The sequence below is a fragment of the Cupressus sempervirens genome, chromosome 5 (genome assembly GCF_028749045.1).
Source record: "Cupressus sempervirens isolate cs-2001-9-10 chromosome 5, ASM2874904v1, whole genome shotgun sequence".
NCBI classification, from domain to species: Eukaryota; Viridiplantae; Streptophyta; class Pinopsida; order Cupressales; family Cupressaceae; genus Cupressus; species Cupressus sempervirens.
Genome location: NC_143122.1, coordinates 751,082,566 through 751,105,605, shown reverse-complemented (window position 1 = coordinate 751,105,605; position 23,040 = coordinate 751,082,566). Strand labels below are relative to the sequence as shown.

The window sequence follows — 23,040 nt, the reverse complement described above, 5'->3', positions numbered from 1 at the left end:
GACATCTTTTCATGCAAAACATAGAGGGTCATCGAACATGCATGCATAACTTTGATAACGAACATATTCGAGTCTTCAATTCTTTTGTTGAAGCCATCAACCTCTCTTCTCAGAAGCGTCATTTCTTGCTTCTCAATCTTATCCATCTTTCTTTGCAACCCACTAGGAGTCAAGCCACCAGTCTCTTTAGCAGCCTCCATAAAAGAAACCTGCACAACATAGGGGAAGAGATCGGAGTTTGGAGTAAAAAAGAGATCGGAGTTTGGAGTAAGGTTTTTAGTCTGGGTCTCCGAAGTTTGGGGTAAGGTTTTTAGTCCGGGTCTCCTGGGGGAGGGAATACATGTTACTCATTCACTGACAATCATTAACTATTCTGCCAATCCCAAATTTTCAAGCAAAATAAATACACGTTTGACCATAAGTGTAAATAAAAAATTGAAAAGACAATACGCTTATTGATGAGGAGCTGAAATAAAAAACCGTATAACTGCTTGAATTGCTTCTTACCCAATCGGGCATCGTTTGTTGTCCTGATCGATGAGTACGCAATGGGAAGAGGGTCTACAGATTTTATTTACAGGCAAATTTGTCTCCTTATACTTATAGTCCCAAAGGTGAAAACCGGGCTACATGTTTGGTGTAGTTATCTTATATATTCGAAAGAAGAAGAGGAGCATTGAACGAGTTTTAACTGGTTTAGGGGCCAAGATGTACGACAGAACACTCTCTGTCATATTTTGCAGAGTAAATGTAAATTTAAGTCATATAATATGTGATTGCCGAGAAACGTATTCTTCTAGAAAATGGCCTCGGGGAAGAAATAAATTGTTTAGTATAAAATTGAATCCGAGGAATTTTGTATTCGGAGATTTGTGCACATAGAAATGAAAGAAACCAAAATTTGGGGTAAATATATTTGAAAGTCCTCATGTCATATATGAAACATGGGATTGGAGAGTGGTAAATAATTAATGAGTATTTACAGGGGATATTCCCTTTAATCTATCGTTCCTGGTGTACACATCAGAAGAGGGGTACTACTCTAAATGGAGGAGCTGTTGAACTCGAGAAATCAGAGGAAATGTTTAGAAGCACATGGACGAATGCAGGTATGTTTTGAACACGACGTTTTAATTATGTGTGCCCGTTTTCATTTAATCTTTGTTATTGCACAATATTCATCATACAGGGCTGCACCAACGCGCAAATATTTGCAGTTTATTATTTGGGCTGTAATTTTTTAAAGGTTCACTTAAAAATAAGAGCGCTAGTGTAAATAGGTCTAAAAAATAAAATAGCTGGTTTGATAAATTTGAAGGATAAAGGAAGACAATTCAGAAGCCCAGGAATGAATGCAGTTGTAATTTGGACAAATTCTATTAACTGAGGCATTTCTGTGCGACAGATCTGTTGTTATTTCAAAAATTTCAAATAGGGCTGTATCCTGTTGGAGAAGCCTACGCATCCTGGAATTGGGTTTTAGAGATTCCACATATTTAGGAATGGAGGAATCTGAAACAAGTAATCGTAAGGAAGAGGTTGCAGTTGAGGGATCAAATAGAAAAGGATGGCTCGATTATTTATGGGAGCCCTATGAATGGCTGGCTATGCTCGCCAGAGAGTTGCATGGAAGTTTTGTGTTTGGAGTTGTGGTTGTTAATGGAGTTAGTCAAGGGCTTGGAGGGGCGTTCTACCGGATAGTTTCATCTTACTATTGGAAAGATGTGCAAAAGATCCAGCCATCTGCAGCACAAGTGTATCAAGGGATCATATCCATTCCGTGGATTGTGAAACCAGTTTGGGGTTTGCTCACAGATATTCTCCCAGTTGCAGGATATCAGCGTCGCCCTTATTTCATTTTTGCAGGTTCTATTATTTTCCTTGTTGGAAGCTTTCCAGTTATCAACAACTTGTATGGTTTTGTTTTTCCATTGAATGTACTGTTTAGATTTGAGAAATTGATTAAAATAGTGGTCGTTAATACATGTTACTCACTGACAATCATTAACTTCTCAAATTGAACTGCCTGACCGAGGAAGCTGATAAGAAATCTGTGCCTATCGGTTTTGTGCGGGCAAGCATTGCTGTATTTTTTCCTTGTGATCTGAAACGTTGAAATATAGAAAATATTGATCATTGAGATGTGATCTAGGGATTAGATTTGAATCAAGAAGGAATCACCTTAGCCTTGCCAAAATGATGTATGCGGATGTACACACACAACCCTCGACACAAACTTATACAGCTGAATCAACTGCCACATTGAACTTTGAAAGAAATATAAAAATCTGCACAAAGAACTCATGAAATGTTCATACCATATTAATCAATAAATCATTACAACAAAGCACATAACTGAGAATACATCAGTTGCAGCCTTTAAGGCTGAGGAATATGCATTCAAAACTGAAAAATAAACCGATTTACAACAGCAAGAATACATAAGAAACAAACAACAGAAATTGTTTATTCAAAATCACCGCCTTCCTCGACATCTCTAACCCTGTAGCCTGCAACATATAAAATCAAAATTTTTTAGGATTCAAAACACACACCCCCAGCCGATTTGCTGCTGCAAATACCTCCTTTTCCTGCAATGAAAATGAGTTATTCGATTCTCAAACAAAATCCCAGCTTTGTCTTCCCCCCCTCACACCAAAATCTCCCCTTAGAAAGTGCTATAGTCAGCAATAAAAGAAACACCCAAAATCATTAATTGCAAACCCGTTCAAGTTTGCTAATTTTAGAACCATTTCTGAAACTCTTTCCTACATGTGGATGCTCTCATTTTGGTGTTGGCGGGCAAGATGCTCCTGCATTAGACTCTCATGGTAGAAAGGAAATGTTTCCCGAGTTCAAGTTTAGAACGTATAGAGATCCTATGCCTATCTTGGATCCATCTCTCTTCTTTATTTACTGAAATCATTGTGTTCATTTCTATCTACAACCTCATAACATAATTCCTTTCGTCCTCACTCCTCTTCTATCCTTAGTGAAATCCAAATTTCAAATTTGACTTCCCACCAATACGCACTATCAAAAGTAAATTGAGTTTGTACCTTCTCTTTCAATAAAATAAAGGTCTCCCATTATGAATATCCGTTTAACTCTTCCCTCTCCCTCCATCTTGTCTCCTCCATGAATTGTCATTGTTTCATTGCCTACTTAAAGACATACTATTGCTGCAACCTATGGAGATCCTGTGCCTATCTTGGATCCATCTCTCTTCTTTATTTACTGAAATCATTGTGTTTATTTCTATCTACAACCTCATAACATAATTCCTTTCATCCTCACTCCTCTTCTATTCTTTGTGAAATCCAAATTTCAAATTTGACTCCCCACCAATACGCACTATCAAAAGTAAATTGAGTTTGTACCTTCTCTTTCAATAAAATAAAGGTCTCCCATTATGAATCTATGTTTAACTCTTCCCTCTCCCTCCAGCTTGTCTCCTCCATGAATTGTCATTGTTTCATTGCCTACTTAAAGACATACTATTGCTGCGATCTAGTTTCCTTCACCTAAAACAGCTTTAGTACAACAATCAAGAGACTCAAAATTTCCTCATTTCCTAACAAGGAATCAATATCACCAATCGAGTGGGTTCCATCTGTGCTATTCTCAAGATCTGCAGCTCTGTAACCTGCAACATAGAGACTTAGCTCTCTTTAGAATTCAATACACAATCTCCAGCCAATTTGCTGCTGCAAATACGTCCCTACATCTGCAACAAAAATGAGTTATTCAACCCTTCAGCAAAAACTAAACCCAGCGCTGCCTTCTTGCCAAAATCCCCCTTCATATCTAAATCTCCTCCTATAAAGTGCTACACTCAGCAAGAAAAGAAGCACAGAAAATTATTAATTGCAAACCCATTAAAGTTTGCCAAGTTTAGAACCATTTTGGGACTCCAGTACTCTTCGCTACTTTTAGAGCCATTTTTGAAACTCCCTCCTACACATAGGTGCTCGCATTCTGGCATGGGTAGGCAGGATGCTCCTGTATTGCAAAATAAAAGCCCAATAATCTCCTCTTCTACCCATAAAGAGTGTTTGACTTTGATCTATTGAATAGTTGGAAACTTGAAAGCCTTATTCCCCTGAAGCACATGGGAGTGGAAACTAGCTACAACTATTGAACAAACTGTCTTTAAAGCACTAGAGAAGCCATGGTTGAGGAAAGTGCCATTCATTCTTTCATTATCTAACTACCCTTGACCCAGGTACTTATTTTTAACAATGTATTGTAAAACATTGCCAGGGGGATATATAGTAGCTGGAATAATGTTTGACAAAGGACATGACACAAGACGGAAATACTTGAGGTCTGTTTATCACAAAACTTGCTTCTTGAGTGGCAAGAGCCTGCCAGTCAGGTTCTGATGGCTTTTCTACGATTAAATCATTATCTCCTTCTGGAGAAGCTCAAAATATACATTCAAATAGTACAAAAGATATGTTTCTGTTCTTTACATTGTAGTAGTTTCAAACATATACCAAAAGTTTCACCTCTTTTGTTGGAAGCTTCTTGCGATGTCTCTGACATTGAGATGAATATATCATGCAAAACTTTCTGATCTCAAATTTTACTTTTTATGTTAAACAGGTTTTATGGGGCTGTTCTCATTACTGGTCATCTCCCTACACAGTATGATGTCCATTTTCGTCACAGTGATGCTACTCATGGCTGCAACTGGCAGTGTTGCCATTGCAGATGTTATTATGGATGCTTGTATAGCCAAAAATAGTATTCAGCATCCACTCTTGGCATCAGATATGCAGAGCTTATGTGGCACAAGTTCATCGATTGGAGCACTTGTAGGTTTCTCTACAAGTGGTGTGGCAGTACATCTCCTTGGTGCTCAGGTTCTGATTTATATATTTCTCTCCCCTAACAGACACTGTTTTGTGTTGTTTCTTTGATAATCTGAAATCTGGTGTTTGGAATTTACCCAAAGTTATGATTGTCTCTGTTTGAGAATTCCATAGCAAGATGTGGAAATGATAAAATATTCTATACGGACAGCTTTGGAGTTTGATTGATGGCCAGGGCCTAGGAGAAAAATAATATATTGTTGGAGACGATTTTATTGCATGCATGCTTATTAACACTTGATATGGCCTATGCACGGTTTCTCACAGGGAGCATTAGGATTACTCTGCATCCCAGCTATAATGCTCCTTTTCCTTGGATATGTTCTTTATGAACCTCGTCTTACTAACCATGCACACAAGCAGGCAAGTCATTGAACTCTCTTTATGATATTAAGTTTGTCAATTAGCTTACATTTGGGACTAAGCATAACTTCAGTCAGTTCTTGACTGGGTTTTCAGAATTTGTTGGAGGCAACCCAGATTATGTGGAAAGCTATAAAGTGCCCTGAAGTATGGAGACCTTCTCTCTACATGTACATATCATTAGCTATGAGTTTGAATATCCAGGAAGGTAAATTTTACTGGTATACAGACCCCAAAGCAGGTCCAGCATTCTCTCAGGTATGGTATTATTTCGGCTTCTACTGCACCCTTTAACAGATAATGTTGTCGAGGCTTTACTTTCCATTTCACAAACCTATTGGGAGAAACATGAACTGCTCTAGTAAGTGCTGTAAAAGGCCTATTCATTGAATAGTTGCAAAGCTTGTGACAACACCAATGCTACCTTCTGTAATTTCCCAATTTTGTTCGTTCATCTTGCATAGGACCTTTTCCACAATACATTTTACATCGCATTCATGGGTAAGAAAGCAAACCTTGTAGGACAACTAAATCTATAGAATACTGAAGTTAATATTAAATATGAGCAGAATAACAGAAATGGATAAAACATGTTTTAAATAGAAGTTGAAAATGGTAGCAAACTCTTACTTTAACAAGGCACATTCCTGCAATCTAAACATGTTTGCAATGCTCAGTGTAATAAGTTTATGCACAACAACAAGAACAATGTAACACAATCAATGCTACGACTATTAACACCTTACTTTCTGCCAAGGCACATTTTTTAAAGTTTATTTTCTCTCTCTCTAATCAGAGATAAAAAAGAAAGCTCCATTGATCGTGAACTGTTTGGGGTACAGGAGTTTGTGGGTATAATCTTTTCCATTGGCTCAATGGGGTCACTTCTTGGAGTGCTAGTGTATCATAAAGTGTTGAAGGATTATTCATTCCACAGCCTCCTTTTATGGGCTCAGCTGTTATTTGGACTTGTAGGAATGCTCGACCTAGTGATGGTGTTGCGCTTGAACATAAAGCTGGGCATCCCTGATTACTTCTTTGTTATAATAGATGAGAGTTCATTTTATATTATCGACCAGCTCAAATGGATGCCCATGCTGGTACTCAGTGCAAAACTTTGCCCTTCAGGCATAGAAGGCACATTTTTTGCTTTGCTCATGTCCATCGAGAACTTTGGTGTTCTCTCATCTTCATGGGGTGGAGGTTTGCTGCTTCATCTACTTAAGGTGACTCGAACAAATTTTAGAAATCTCTGGTTGGCAATTCTGATCAGAAACATCATGAGGATTTTACCTTTGGTGATGTTGTTTTTAGTTCCCAAAAGCGATCAGTCATCAAGCCTTCTTCCTTCTGAATTAATTCGATCATCAGATGCCACTGAGATGTGTGAAGAGGAGAGTATCCAGTTGGTCTCCACAATTCAGAATAATCAAGTATAGTTTGTGAAATTGCTCAAAGAGAGAGAGAGCTTACAATTCAATTTTCTAAAATTGCATGCTCCTTCTCCTCGGTATATGAGTACTAATGTCAACACTTTAGACTATCACTCTATGAGAAAGAAAAGGAATTTGATGAAGTGAGACACTGCTATGAGTGGCAGTGATGGCAACGTTTCTTGAATTTTGTTGTGGGGAGATCTATTAGCATTTTCAGATGATCGTTTGGTATCAGATCCTTCCTAAGAAAGACAAAAGCAGTGTGAAATGTACCTCCATTCCGAATCCTGTAGAAGAGGAAATGAAATCTGCGTTTCTCTACAAGTAAAAACTATAATTTTTTTTTAAAGTCAAAGTCTAGCCAACATCTTTCCTGGAATATGAGAGTCCATGTGGGAACATGTGACTTCTCCATTTAGAGTTTCAATACATATGGTTAAATGACCTCAGCTGGGGAGATTTCTATGTAGCCAGATTCTCTAATGTTGCCGAGGAGGGACTTGATTTTCTTCTTAACTCTCCTTGGTAAAAGTTAAGCTTCCATGGCTGCATAGACACTGGCTCAGTTTTGTTTATTTCTCAAGGGTCCATACCTACAAGTACTAAGTTGCAAATTCGATATATCCAGTGCAGGATAAATTCCCGCTTGTATTTTGTTAGGACCTATCGCAAAGGCTACTTTAAAGATTGAGAATAAATGCTCTTTCCCAATGGATCCAAGATTGATCAAATATTTCTTAAACAGTATGTCTGATATGTTTTTAATTTGATATATTTCCATTTTCAACTATGTGTACGGGAACTGTTCCCTGGTGTTAAAACAACCATTATTTCAGTCAATTCAAAAACAGAGAACTGTATATATCCAGAGTCAACCGTAAAAGATGAGCTTTGCAGAGAAGACATCCACATATATGATAGAATTACTAATGTTGGTTACAAAGAAGTGACTACATCAAACAAAGATAGTGCTGTTGTGTTCATAGACGACGAATTCAGATCTTACCCATCTTCTTTTGGGGTAATTCAGGTTTTCTATATAATTATGTCGGGAGGCATATTTATGCCGAGATTATGTCAAGAGGCATATACAATGGCAGCGGCATTTCCAGCATGGGAATATGCCAAGGAATCTTCTGTGTAAAGAAAAAAGATTGGATGGGAGTTGCTTAAGAAACTCCAAGAGACATTGTTAAAAAAATGAAAAAAAAAAAAAAAACACAAACAAAACCGTCAGTCCACTTGGCGAATAAGTTAATTTTTTTTAAAAGAATGAAAACGGTCAGAGTTTATACATGTCATTTAGAATTTAAATAAAACATAGAAGTTGAAACAACCAGAAGAGGTAGAGACTCGAATGCTTATAAAATAGTTATATCACCAGTCATTTTGTTGTTGTCCGATTTTATTTTCTAATTTGTGTATTATATTTTTTTCTCTGTTAAACATTCATCATACTATGAGTATGTTGGATTTGAAGCGAGTATTTGCATACTATTGCAAGCGACCAGGTGTAATTCTACTGTGAAATTTTGTAGCCTAAGTATTGTCGCCCCTCTTTTCACATTCCACTCAACATCACAGGTGCAGACAAAAGATCCAGAATTCCTCCACTTCTGCACACGGTTGCATGAAAGAGTGAAAAGGGTAACATTTTCCAGATTTGACTTGATAGGATATATTTTGACTGTAAAATGAATATCACTCTACGTTTCATGGTATCTAGTTTTGATTGGCAAATCAAGATATCGTATTAATAACCCAATCCATGCTTAGCGCCCTGTAAAGGTATACAAATCGATTTTTGATATCGTTCTTGTCAATTTATGATTGCGTTTTACACTCATATGATATCGATTTCAGCATTGCAATTTAATGGATTCGACTGTTAGCAAAACGGGTATTAATAGGCTTTGGAATTGTATAATAACTGTTCGCCAGGACCTGTCTATCAATTTCCATGAACCTGATAACTGATAAGGAATCAATTTTTTACCATCCAAGTTTATTTAAAAGAATCAATTCTGAAACATATACATGGTAGCAGAAATAGGGTATCGATTTTCATTTAATTTGTGATTTGGTTTATCATTGAAACGATTATGTGTTTCAATGTATCAATTTGATTTAAAAGACTAGGGATCGGTTATTTTAACGTATTGGTATCGGTTTTATCGGGACCACATGTATATAAGTCATTTCATAAGATATAATAATGGCAATGGATTTATGGACTTAGTTAAATAATGTTCCGTGTTCGGTATGAGTGGGCTTGGTTACTTACAATGCAGATATCAGTTTGTGGTTCTCAACACACGGATATCGATATATGGTCAAAATATCCGTTACTTCTTTATGGCTTGCTTTGTTGCATTTGTTAAACAAGAAATAACCGAAGTCAATGGTAGAAGATTAAACAATCAGTAAAACGTGAATTTTCATTTTAAAAACTATCAATTTTGGCTCTATTATGCCTGTCACGATAGTAAATAAAGAGTGGATTTGCTGATTTTTGGAATTGTTTTCAGATTTGGAATAGTTCTTTGTGCCGCTGCATCACATGATCTCCTCTCATATGCATTTTCTGTCTGTAAATGTCTACCATATTAGCTTTTTAATGTTGAAAAATGATTATATTTAGAGTTTATTACTTTTATGGTGATGAGTATCGCCTCTTGTAATTAAACAAACTCTTACAATTTGAATGAAATTTATTTTTAGAGATATGGCAGATTTATTTAAATATTAAATTAATTGACTTGTAAATAAAAATATCTGGGATGTTTTATTCATTGCTTAAAGCTAGGATTCTTTTAGCAGTTTTTTTTTGTTTAGTTTAAGTTTTCATAAGGCTTTTTATTGAAATTAGTCTAATTGATAATATGTTTCTATATTTTTTTAATAAATTTCTAACTAGAAACATCTTTATTTTCAATTAAAAAAGTGAAAAATAAACCAGCTTATATATATATATATATATATATATATATATATATAAGTCTAAGAGTTATTCTTCTCGAGGCACCTATTTTACTGAGTTAGATTATCAAAATAGGCGCCTCGAGAAGGATAATTCTCGACTTTATATATATATATATATATATATATATATATATATATATATATATATATATATATATATATATATATATATATATAAGCTAGTAGTAGACGCGGCACACGTTATTTGTTTAAATATATTATATTAATTTATTTTATTATTTAAAAAAAATATTATTTTCATTTATTAAGTTTAATTAATTATTAGAATAAATAATTTTAATTATTAGTAAATATTAAAATAAAATTTTGCATAATGCATTTGAATAATTAATTTTGAACAACTTAATAAAAAAGTCAATTTTTTGAAGGGTCAGTATCAATTATATATATATTGGTATTAAATTTGATGATTATGCATACAAATAGTTCAATTTTATACATTTTATTATTAGTTTTGATGATTTTGCATAGATAATATAGCATCTAACATATCAATGAGAGCATAAATTTTATACATAATATACATATCAATGTCAGCATCAATTTTATAAATACTATTATGAGTGTTGATGATTATGCATAGAAAATGTAACATCAAATATCATAAGTATACCTTTAAACATCATTTCAAGAGTGGAATTTATTTATTTTTTTGTTTGTAAAACTCACATAGATGAAATAAAAAATGTGTGTCCATGACTTGAATAGTGAAAATTACTTATTCATGTTGTTGTTCATAAAACTTACATAGATGGAACAGGAAATATAAGCCCAAGTAGAAGTATTTAGAAGAAGTATAAGAAATATGAGAAGAAACTAAAAAAAGAACATTTCTTCATAATGATGTAGCTACATCACATATTCCTCACTGATAAGGATGGTGTTGCGACCTTTTTTAGAGCAATGATCGTGGTAGACTTCTTCCATCATTTCTAGAAATGCATCTGTTTTTGCAGATGTGTTACGCGTAACATTGGCAACATCTGCCATTTCCATTATTTCTAGTTCATTAATAGTATCAATTGACAATGCAACGTTCTCCAAAGCTTTGATTATATGTGAGCACGATTCCCAGATTATTTGTTTACATTTTTCTAAATCAGTATCAAAGAAATTATTTGAGGCGAGAGAAGTAGCAGGACTCATAACAATGATATTTGACTCTCCAATAGAAGAATGCATAGCTCAAGCGATATGTTGCAAAATTCTAAACAAATATCAATATAAATATATATAAAACCATTATAAGATATAATCAAATATAGAACACACAAATTAAATTTAGCACTTAAATATAGACCAAATAAAGTCAATAGGAATAAAGTTAAGTTCACTAATTTTAAACGTATGAAACAAAATCAAATTAATATTGGAGGATAATTAGAATAAGTAAATTATATTCATTGAATTTTTCTTTGAAATTATATAATGAATCTTTTAATTGAATAGTTTAAATAAAGAAAAGTTATCCATAATATTGTCATCAAATATTAAGAGACATTGAAGCAAAAGTAAATATAATTTGTAAACATAAATTGATATTGCTCAATGAATCAGTACAATTATTACTTAAAACATCAATACAATTAGTTAAGATATAATTATTACTTAATACATCACTACAATTAATTAAGATCTATAAAAATAAAATATCATAAAAAAAGATTGGGTTTCTCAAAATAGAATAAATTAAAATGAAGAAAGTTTTTTTAAATCATTTATCATTGTATAATAGAGACATTTTTAAAACATGGAATATAGTTACAAACAAAATACTAATGAGTCCAAAAAGACTTTTACGGACATAACATTTAAGAATAACACATCACATCAACTATCTTCAAGGCGCTCCCTTTCTAACTTTCATGCTTGGATATCCAAGCATTGGGAACCAATTTTAGATCATAGTGTTCAAATTTTCCTGGTTCCTAAAGGCTTCTTCATTGTTAAGTTTGCAACTGCTGAAGATAGGAGGACTATTTTGTGTGATAACAACTTCTTTTGGCATGATCGTTTCCCTCTTATGGCCAAACTGTGGCATATGGATTTTGATTTGTTTATGAAGTTCTTCAATAAAATCCCTATTTGCGTTCGGCTTTCGTATCTCCCTATGCATTTCTAGCTGGATTTTGTTTTGAAATTTGTGGGGTACGCTATTGGAGATTTTCTGTTTGTGGACTCGGCTATTTTTGATGTTCTCCATTCGACTTATGCACAGATCCTTATGGAGTTGGATGTCTCAAAGGGTCTTCCTAAGAAGATTTTCATGGCTTCTTCGAGGGTATCTTGGACACAAATTTTGGATTATGAAGGAATCCCCTTTCGCTGCAAGAAATGTCACTTGATAGGTCACTGGGTAGCTCGATGCACTATTATTAAGACTGCTTCGAAGCGATCACCTTCCTGGTGGTCCGAGGCCTCTTCTGTGCACTACACGGTGCATAAGTCTCATGATGTGGTTCAGGGGCTAGTGGGGGGATCTTCTCTTGCGGCCACTACTTTTGAGGCCGTTGAGGCTACTGAGGTTGTCCGACCTTCTGGTTTGGATCTTGTCCTTTTTGCTTGCCAGGATCCTTCTGCTGCTTTGTTGCTTGAGGCTGTTGTGGATGTTAGGCTTGCTGGTTTGGATCCTGTCCTCTCTGTCGGTCAGGATCTTGTCCTTTCTCTTTCCCCTAGCTTTGCTGTTCCTTTTGATCTCATGGCGGGCCTGCTTAATTCGATTTCTCCTAGTGAGAAAGTTGTTTTGGTTGCTTCTGCTCCTTTTTTTTTAGTGTCTTCAGGGCCTTGGCAACTAGAGGCAGCAAAGGTGGAGGACAGATGGACTGTTGTAAAAAGAAAGAAATTTAAGTGCTCTGTTCCTCCTCTAGATATGAATCTCAGGTCTTGCAAGGGAGGCTCTAAATCAAAGAGTAAATCGTATGTTCCCTTGTTGTGATAGGCCTTTTTATGTGGTTGGTCCTGCAGTTGGGATCTTGATGATCTAGCTAGTTTTTTGAGTTGGTTGGTGATTGTCTTTTCTGTCACTGGGGTCGCCCCTCTTATGGGTTGGTGACTGGTTTTTCCTAGGTCCGTTGTTCCTTTTAAGATAGTGATTATTGAATATCTTTAGCTTTGTACAGTGTTTTAGGTACCCTTCAAAACCTGTTTTCCTTAATCAAAAACTATCTTCAAGGCACTTAAGTCTATTTTCTTCATCCTTGCTCTTGGAAATTTGACTACCCTTTTTCATTTTCTCATAATGATCATATGTGAAAGGAGACATTATTCTCAAACACTGGAGAGATTTTACACATGAAACTACCACAAATGTCAATCTTGCTCTTTCTCTTGGTCTTATATCAATTGTTGCTTTGGGAAGAGTCAATCCTTGAGATTTATGAATAGTCAATGCCCATGCCAACCTGAATGGTAGTTGAAGTGTTCTACCCTTTTGTATTGGTGGTATTAGAATTATCTTTGGATTATGATCTTTGAATGGTAGTCCTGAATAACCATCAAACTCAACCATCACATATGTTGGAGGCTCAAGCGGAGCACTGCCTTGCTTGTAGATAATTTTTTGAATGTATCCAACAACCCCATTTACAAGACCTACCTCTATCCATAGATTTGAAGTTAGCATGACCCTTGAATCCTTACAGATTTACAATTCCAGATCAAGCTCATCATTTGAATAGTCATCTATTGTATTGGTAGTACCTACTTTTGATGCAACACAATGTGCAATAGGATGCTTCAATGAATGTAGCATTTTTTTATTATGAGCATGAACAATTTCATTTGTTGAGCACAAATGAACAACATTATCAAATTCAAAATTTGTTGCAACATCTATGTTGATAGGGGTCCTTGACATCAACAACCTCCAATCATCATTTTGTGGGTTTGCATCTATTAGATTCATCAAAAGTTGTCAAAATCTTTTTTGCTCAATATCTTCCCCATCTTGTCTAAATATCTTATCTAATGTGACAACAGTCTTGAATTCTTGCCATAACAACGTTGCCCATTTATTACTGTCATATGCTGCTCAGTCATTGACAAGAGGCAGCTGGCCCAAATCTCTAGCCAATATTATAGATGCACTTGAAATACAATTGAGGAAAATAATTATTTTAAAAACTATGTATTAATTCATGTATTTGATTCAAATAAAGTATATTTCACACATTAGTTAGCTATTCATGATGTAAAAATGGAATCTTTACCTCCAAAGCTTATATATGTAGATTGTGGGTATGCTTGTCGTAGTCGTGAATCTATATTTTCCAACATGTTTTGACCAATGAAGCTCATTTCATCAATCAAAATATATTTTATATGTGACATTTCTTCTTGAAAACTTGTGAGTCTTGCTCCTTCCAGCTGAGAAAAATCTCTTACTGGTATCTTCAATTTTGAATGAATTGTAGAAGCTCCTATATTGAATGTTGCAACTCATGTTGGTGCAAGTAATAGAAGGGGAGAATGGGAGGGCATTGTCATATTTTGAAGAGATTGACTAATGACACCAATTATATATGATTTTCCTGTCCCTGTTATTCCTTGAATTATCATAAACAATGATTCTCCATTTTGATTTCTGTGGTAGTGTGTCATGATTATGTTGATTGCTTTTTTTTGTTTCTCACAAAGGGTCATGTAGTTTATGCATTGAGGAATTTGATCATAGATAAGGCACACATGATTCTTTATGCTACTTATGAAATTGATTCCTTTGGCAGTGTACTCTTCTCCTTGGTAATCAACAGACCAATTTTTTTGTCTATCAATGTCTCTTCTCCCCAACATTTCTTAGCAATGTATATTTTGACCTTGGTGCAACCTAGATATAATCTCCCATTCATGTTCTGTAGTATTTCTCTGAACATCTTCATTGTCTTCAGTTTTTGAATCATTTGGGTTTTCAACATTTTCTATAGACATTGTGCATTGAACATGCCAAGGGTTGTAATTGAATGTCTTTCAATTTTGTATGATAAAGGCATCATCATGACCAATATCTCGTTCAATATCATGAAATGGCTTGTAGAGAAGTAACTCTGATAAACAAAACTCAATCCATTTACCTGACTTGTGCGAAGGGATGGATAAAAACCTAGGAAATGCTCTGACAATTGCGGCTTTTTCCCTAGGCTCCCATTTGTTGTCTCTTTTTCTCTTAGGATTATATATCCATGATCTAGCTGGATCAGTTAATGTGACACCTACCATACATAATGGCCTTTTTTTATAACCATTAATAAAAGATTTTGTTTGTTTTTCATTGTTCTCTTCATCATTTTCATTTTCATTATTTAGAGTTACGGGTTTGAACATTTCAAGTGAGACATTTAGATTGACAAATCTTTTACTACACTTCACCAATGGAAATTCTAATATCATATGACAAGTTTCTTGAGCACCAATGTCTCTTCCTACAATTGTCTCAGTTAGAAGCCTCCTATAGCTTGTGTTGCTAAATCATCTAGATTTTCCATGTTGGATAGACGAATCAACATTTGGTGGTATATTTTCGAGCTTTTCTCTGCTTTTGCTGCATACTTGGCGATATGTTTTATGAGAGCACGTTTGGAAAGAACAGGTTGCCAATCTATATTTTTTGTCCATAATTGTAGTATATGGTGATTATGTGAATTGACTCTATCCGTTCAAATTTTCTTTTCCCCTGTTTCTATGTCTTCATATAATTTTGATTCCCCTAGGTTTAATGGCCAGGGAGCATTATACCTACACTCCATGTAAGAAATATTATATTTACCTCCATCATTTTGTAGTAATTATATATATTTGTTGGGATGAAATAATTACCTACAAACCATCTTTCTCTTTTTGTTTTGTAGGCATGCACCCGCCTTACAGATTGTGTGTCTCTCCACACACTTAAATATTTCTTCATAGTCACTGTCCAAATCCACCTCTGCAAGTTGTCTTGTGTTTTTAAGACATGAATGTTGTTGAAAATTTACGATTGCCTACAATTCAAGGTAAGAAAAAATAAGTACATTAATTAATAGCACATTACATGAATATATATATAAATATTTATTAACGTGCTTGTATATTTCGTTGATGAAGATCATTTCTAGGGTTCCATGCATGAACAATGGAATGAAAATATCTTTTAGCACTTCTTCTTTCCTCCTCATTTGACCAGTCAATTTTATGCACATCAGGTGCTCTTTCGATCCATATGAATCCATGTACGTGTGGGCCCCCCCTATGTTGCCATTCATATCTACACCAAAAGTCCTTGACATTTATTCCCTTTTCTAGAATCTCTTTTCTAAACATTGAGTGTCCTAAGTGCATATCATGTGCGACTATGTGAGGATAGTCAATAATATTTTGTCTTCTTCAATTCTGAGCTTCTCGAGGATCAGTTGGCATTGTTCCTAGCATAAGTGCATGCAAATCAAGCCAATACATATCTGCTGCACTTAATGTCAAAAATATTGTAGGAGTACCAATTTGATGAAGCAAATCTGTCAATTTTGTGCAAGATTTAGTCCAATAAGATTGTGTTGCCCTTAATGATGTCCCAAACCACATCCATTTATTTGCCAGACTGGAGTGGGGTGTGTTTTCCATATGTTGTCATAACTCATGGATGGTAATGGGCATGTCTTTAAAGCTTCTTTTCACAAACACCAAGGATGAGTTTTGTGCAAGATGTCTCATTATCATGTTCAACACAAAATATCTAACTTTGGCATGTTTACCAAAACGATGATCCCTATAACGTATCAAATGTTTCACAAATTCATGAAGATAAACCTGCCACAACCATGGCTCTAGCCAATCACAACTTCCATTAGGAAACAATGTTGGAAATGCCACATCAAGTAATTCTAATGTGACATATTCATTAATGGGAGACACACCTATACTTGTCCAATCTATCAATGATGTTGGATTCACATCAGGGTTATTGACCCATGCATGAATAAGTTCCATTTCTTTTTGGGCATTAGTTGGTCTTGAAGCCATGATGTTGTATGCTGTATTATATTTCCTTCATTTGAATCCATGACTAGACCAACAAAAACAATCTTATTTGCATCTGAATCAAATTCCATATTGATTGTCTTTAATCTGGCAAAGATATTTTCATCTGCATTTCTAGGTAGATCATTGAAAGCATTTTCATTAATTTGGACATCTGAATAAAATTTGTCATGCTCTACTTTGTATTTGATTGCTTTGTAGACACGATCCCTATTCACAATAAAGTTAGTGTGTTCCATGTTGATCTCTTTGTCTAACAAAAATAATTGGAAAATTATCTATTGTGTGTGGCAATACGTTGGAAACATGTTCTATATTTTGTGAGAAACTTATTGTATGCCCTTTATATTTATATTGACCACCTATTGCATGTGTAACTTGAAGTATGGGGCTAACACGTGCAATTAGCATTTCCTCAACTTGGGTCAAGTTTGCAAGCTCCTCAGGTTGAGGCCTTGGATCCATATTTTTTAAAGTAGAAAATATATTGTTTCCCTTTTTTTGTCAACATCTATTGCATACTAGACCTTTTGACATATGGAAAACTTTCATTCATAGATAACATTCCTGACAAATATAACACATGCGGTATTCTCAAGCTATCCAATTGTTGTCAAAATTGCATTTGGAATATATTGAAACTATCCTGAAGAAATATAGTTGGGTTTTGTATATTTTCTCTATTTCCTTGTCCACCTAAATTTATCCTGTTTTGGCTTGTAGGATGAGGCGTTTTAGGAACGCGCTTTGTTGTTCTTGAATTTCCATTCTGGTGACTCATTTCCACAAATGCAAGCAATGCTTGATTGTACCTCTCACTTGATTCAAAATCAACTTCATGTCTCCCTTGTGTTTCAAAATGAGATACTTCATCAGATGTTCATTGATGACTATTTCTATCCCTATTTTGTAATTACAATTCTTGTAACAAAAATTCTACCCTTCTCGCATAATTTAGTCATCGTCCACTTCATTGTTCCTTCTTCTTTCTTCTTCTCTTTTAGCTTCTTTCATTTGTTCTTGTTGTCGTTTGCGATACTCTCTGGTATGCTCTTCGTTGCTCCATTTGGTATTGTCTTCTTTCTTGATCCGATTGTAAATTCATAGTTGATTGATTCATTTCTATGAAATGAATTTGTAACCAAACACTAAAAACAAATAAATAAAAATTAGTAGATCTAGTAAACTATGTTTTATAAATTTGGTTTAAAATATCACATAAATTTAGTGGCATTGCATTTCAGATAAGATAGATATTTATTCATTTCTAATTAATAGTTCTGTTGGTGTTTGAAAATGCTGGAGGGTTTTCAATTATCCCACTGAGAAATTGACATATCTAGGGGCAGCTAATTCCCATTTTCAACATGACATTTCTGACAACAGGCCAACTATAAGGCTAGACCCTTCTTCTTCTTCAGGCTCTGCAAAACCTAGGCGGGTGGACCTATAGATTCTTTATATGGTACCAGTTATCAAAGCATACACTGAATCTAATGTAAAGCAGATAAAAACCCCTAAATCTTCTATACTTAACCAGGAATCACAAGCATGAAATAGCTAAGAACATAACTTATGAAACTGGCAAGCTAAGTGCGGGTTAACATTGAATAGCTTTCAACATAAAAGGGAAAATTAATTTAATATGTTGATATCAGCAAGACCTAGGTATGAGCAACAAAACCTAATGATCCTATCTCTAATCAGTGCCTTATCTATTGGGCAATTAAATGAATTATAACCATACATCTTCTGAAAATCTCAAACATATCTCTACATCAAGATCCCTGATCTATCTTTCACTTTGTGAATAGACATTTGCTTCATATTTGAATCTCATACTCAGACAATCCTTTATGAAATCTGAAAAACTCTGTGATAAACACCAAGCAATTACATGGCTCTTTGTTCCATTAGCAAGATACTTTAATCACATACATTCCTAAATGAAATGCAACCTAATATGTGCTCTTTGTTCACAAACTAGAAAAGATTACAAATCCACAAACAGGAGACAAGATTCAAACTGAAATTGAAACCATTGCTGCTCTTTATTTGCTTTCCTTGAAACCAAATACATGAAATGTACAGAAAATAACTCATAAATCACCTAACAGACAAGAACTATTTGCATAAAACATAAAATGCTATTCAATACAATAGAGAAATGTTGGGTGTGTGGCTTTCACAGCCTGAGCAAAGCTCCCAGAACTGAAAATGGAAAACCAACCAACCACCTTTTTTTAGAGAAGAAGAAAGAATAAATATGGAGAAGATAATTCTTGGATTTAATTTGCAATTGACATGTGTCCCTTTAGAAATTCTTCCCAAGAAGATCAAAACCTCTTTCTAACTTTTTCTTCTAATCGAAAATCAAATCCCCATCATTTCACCTCTCAAAGGCATCAAAATATCTCAGAAATCTGATGATGAAAGGATGTAACTAATTTTGGTCATTAATGAAGAAATCTGCTCATTCCACTGCCAATGCCCTGGAAAACACAAATTGACTTACAGCACGAACTAGTGAACACCTGTGCAAAAACCAACCTCAAATTTGGAAAATTTGGATTCTCTCGGTTCGGTGGTATATTGAAGTGCCCATTTTCGACAAAAATTGCCCCAGATATGTCCTTTTCAAAATCAGGTCTTCATTCTTGGTTTCCATTGCAATTGGAAATTTCAAAAAGTTATTCCTTTATATAGTTTGAACTATATAAATAATTTCCAGTTTTATTTAAAAACTGACCTGTGCACATGATCTTGAGGAGAAACAATTACAATGAAAATTTTAAAACCTTTGAAAATTCCCTCACAATTCCATTCAGGTCAAACTTGGTTTGATCGTGCTTGACACGTGTCATCTTTTGATTGGCTCGGACCTGAGCAGTGCCACGTGTCACATTTTGATTGGACATCCTCATTAGCACCACGTGTTGTCTTCTCGCTACTTCGCCATGTTATCTTCCCTGCATCTTTCTTATAGCGAGTTAACGAGAACCCTTAGATCTGCCACGTGGCATGATCTGGTGTGTCTCTAAACCTGCTCGCCACATCATATTACCTCGAAATTTGTGCCATGTGGCACTTTGTGATTTGTCAGGAACTCCACATCACTGCCACATCATCCCCGCCACATCATCCCCGCCATGTCAGCGTCACTATCTCGCCATGTTAACTCTCATGCATCTTATCCTCGGTGAGATAGCGAGGACCGCTGGATGTGCCACGTGGCATGATCTCGTTCAACTGTCTGGATCTTACCACACTACCTCCTGTTCGCTGCCACTTGGTGTGATCTGATTCGTTGTTGCCCCTGCAAGTGGGACCCACACTAACTTATTATCCCCTCATCGAATTATGGAGTTTTTCGGCTAATCGCTACCTCGCTAGCCGAATTTCTTGAAATTTCCCGGCTAGTGAAGTAGCGAGGCGCCGGATTTTTGAATTTCTCGGCAACCTCATATCTGCTGAAGTCACCGACTTTGACCGCGTATTTGTTTAAAATTATGCTTTGACTGCGTCTATCTGTCATGACTGGGACCCACCTCGCAAGCTTTGGCTTTCACAAAAGCTTCTAACTTCAATTCACATAACTTGAAGTGTTATGTTGTATTTAAACAACTCCAAAAAAGCATCCACCAAGAATGTGGGATAATGAGTTCTACTGTGCTGACCCCTGCTTATTGCATTGCCTTCCCTTCTTGCGCACGTTTTTCCTAGCCCGTAGCTTCCTTTCATACGCAAGTTATGTTCTTTTCCATGTGTGAGCTCTCATTTTTTTCATGCCAAAACTTGCTCTTTATACTTGCATTTGATCTCTGTCTTTTCTTTGCGTAGGGTTGCTTTACTGGTGGTGTGAGTGTCCTTTTAGCCTGTAGATTGCGTGGAGTGCTATACTACGGCTTTTCCAAGCCATTGGCGACTTTCATGCCTTGACTGCCCCTGTTCTTTCGTTTTGTCGCAAGGTCTATCTCATCATTTTGATGATGATTCAGCTTCCTTGGCATTGACTCATCTTCTTAGATTGGCTTTTCATGATGCGCATGTTCTTCATTGATGGCGTGGATCTCCATTGGGCGCCTCTTTTGGCATGTGCATTCTCTTTTTTATGCCGCTGCCGCTCTATATTAGCGCAGGTTCTGCATCTCCTATGCATGCAGCTTTTTAACGTTGGGACTTTTCTTTAAAATGGCGTGGGTGGTCTCCAGTTGGTGTGAGCTGCTCTTGTTTGTTGTGGCTTCCAAGCCTCTTGGCGTAGGTTATCTCTGATCTCCCTGCGGCTCTTTGCATGTCTTCAACATGGAGCTCTTTCCTTTTAATCTGCTGCTCTTGCTCAGACTCCCCTGCTGATTGCGTGGGAAGTTCCTTTGTTATGCTATGTCTTCAACTTCCTTTTATGTGTGTAGCTGGTGCTCACATGGTCTTGCTGTACGTGGAGCCTCTCCTTTGTGTTTGGCATGGGTTTGTCTTGGCGCCCATCTCTTAATGGCAGCTCCCAAACTATTAACTTCCTTCACGTGGAAGTTCCATGCAGGCTGCAGCTCTGTTCCTTCATTTGGTAAGGAAACATACACTCATCTTCATTTAGCATGGTCTTCCTTGTGCCAAACTTTGCTCTACATTTCAATACATGGGATTTCCTTCATTTTAACTCGTAGGTGTCCTCTAAGCTGCGGCTTTAAACTCTTTCTTAACACGTGGGCCTGCACTTTGCTCACGGCTTACCTACCTTCAGCTAGCGTTCTATCTCTTCAATATGTAGAGGCTTCTTTTACCTTGTTTGACTTCAGCTCACACCGTTGACAACTCTGCAATAGAGCTTCCCCTTTTGTGTGAAAATCTCTTGAACATGGCTCCCTTACTCCCAATTATGGTAGGTAGTTTTTATCAAGAGCATCATACATAGGGTCTAGTGCAAAGACTGTGTCATGAGGTTTTAGTAAATAACTAACTATTCAAGCATTTATCCACATGCTTCTTTAGAGTCTTTACATCTTTTCATAAAGTATCTAATATGTTTCCTTGTCCCCTAAAGTATTGCTCATGTTTGAAACTTTAGATGCAGCTTACAAACTTATAATTTGTTTATGGTCTTCTCAAAGATTGTCAGAAGACTCATGTGATGCCTCTGCTATTGATCGAATTGCTTCATGAAGTCCATGTATAACTAATTGAACACTTTTGTAAGAAAATTCCATATTAGCCCTTGTATTCTTAAAACCATTCCTTGAACTTGTTGATCTTCTGAATCTAGTGCTAGCAATGCCAATGTGTCCTTATCAACGAACTTCCAATTCCCTTTATTGTCATTGACAGTTACAAATTGAAAACTAGGTAGCAAGTGTAGTTGTGTTAGACTAGACTCTACCAACTTCTTCAAATGGCATCTTCCTACAGAATCATGTGCTGTAAAATCAAGACATGTCCCTCTTAAGCTTGGATTCACACTTTTGTCATCCACCCTGAAATTCCTGATCTGTGATTCATAAATAACAATGTCATCAAATGATTCTAACTATGGCTTCTCATTAGCCAAGCTTTTCCATCCTTCTGGTTCCAACATGGGGTCTAGGAGCTTGATAAACAAGGATCTTTTATTGTACGTCTTGCGACCTGTATGTTGTCCCTTATATCTTAAACACTCATAGTGGATGTTAATGTTACCCCTCATTTTGAACATTCACTTATCTCTTTGGTATATGCATACATGTATATCTAATATTCAGTGAGTTATAGTTGCTTCAATTTTTCAAAATTTGCTCAATCCCACATGTCTATCAACTTGATACAATTAGTCGGACCCCAAAGTGGGTCTAACTAATTTTTTTTCGTTTCCAAACAATTGATACTGCGGAATTGATCCATTAACCATCTCACACTGATTAGAATCAAGTTCAATCACTGAATCATCAAATAAAACTTGTTTTACCACTTATTTGCAAACTGTGAATTTGGTGCCAGGAGGTTCGTTGATTGGCCTTAAAAACTGACCCAAACCTCTGACCAGGCTTTGAAATTTGACCCATTGATTCTTTGCTCCGCACTCTTGCACCCTGTCGAATCTCGTCTCATGATGAATTCGGCGTCAAAAGATATTTGCTGTCAAAGTTGACCTTTCAGAACTTCCTGCAAGAAACCATGTCAGAAAACACTAAATTGGGTTCAGAATTGGCTTCAAAAACTGGGTAAACTGACACGTGGAAGGACAGAAATTGGGGCGTTGAATCTCTGTCACGAGGTGAATATAAATCTAGGATTTGGGCTCATGACGAATAATAGGACGCAAATGGCGATTAGTCAAAGTAGGCTACTTGGAATTAGCAGACTGGAAACACTGATAGGAAACATTT

At 35.9% G+C, this 23,040-nt stretch overlaps 1 protein-coding gene across 1 annotated transcript; it reads left to right on the top strand.

Annotated features, from left to right (window-relative positions):
• The first annotated feature begins 426 nt into the window (after nucleotides 1–426).
• LOC149558099 (putative folate-biopterin transporter 2) lies at nucleotides 427–8,910 on the top strand. Its single transcript, XM_089832494.1, has 6 exons — nucleotides 427–1,109; nucleotides 1,406–1,866; nucleotides 4,609–4,868; nucleotides 5,145–5,240; nucleotides 5,337–5,498; nucleotides 6,083–8,910. The coding sequence occupies exons 1-6, from the start codon at nucleotides 1,096–1,098 to the stop codon at nucleotides 6,677–6,679; spliced, it is 1,590 nt and encodes a 529-aa protein (XP_089688620.1). The 5' UTR covers nucleotides 427–1,095; the 3' UTR covers nucleotides 6,680–8,910.
• The last annotated feature ends 14,130 nt before the right edge of the window (nucleotides 8,911–23,040 follow it).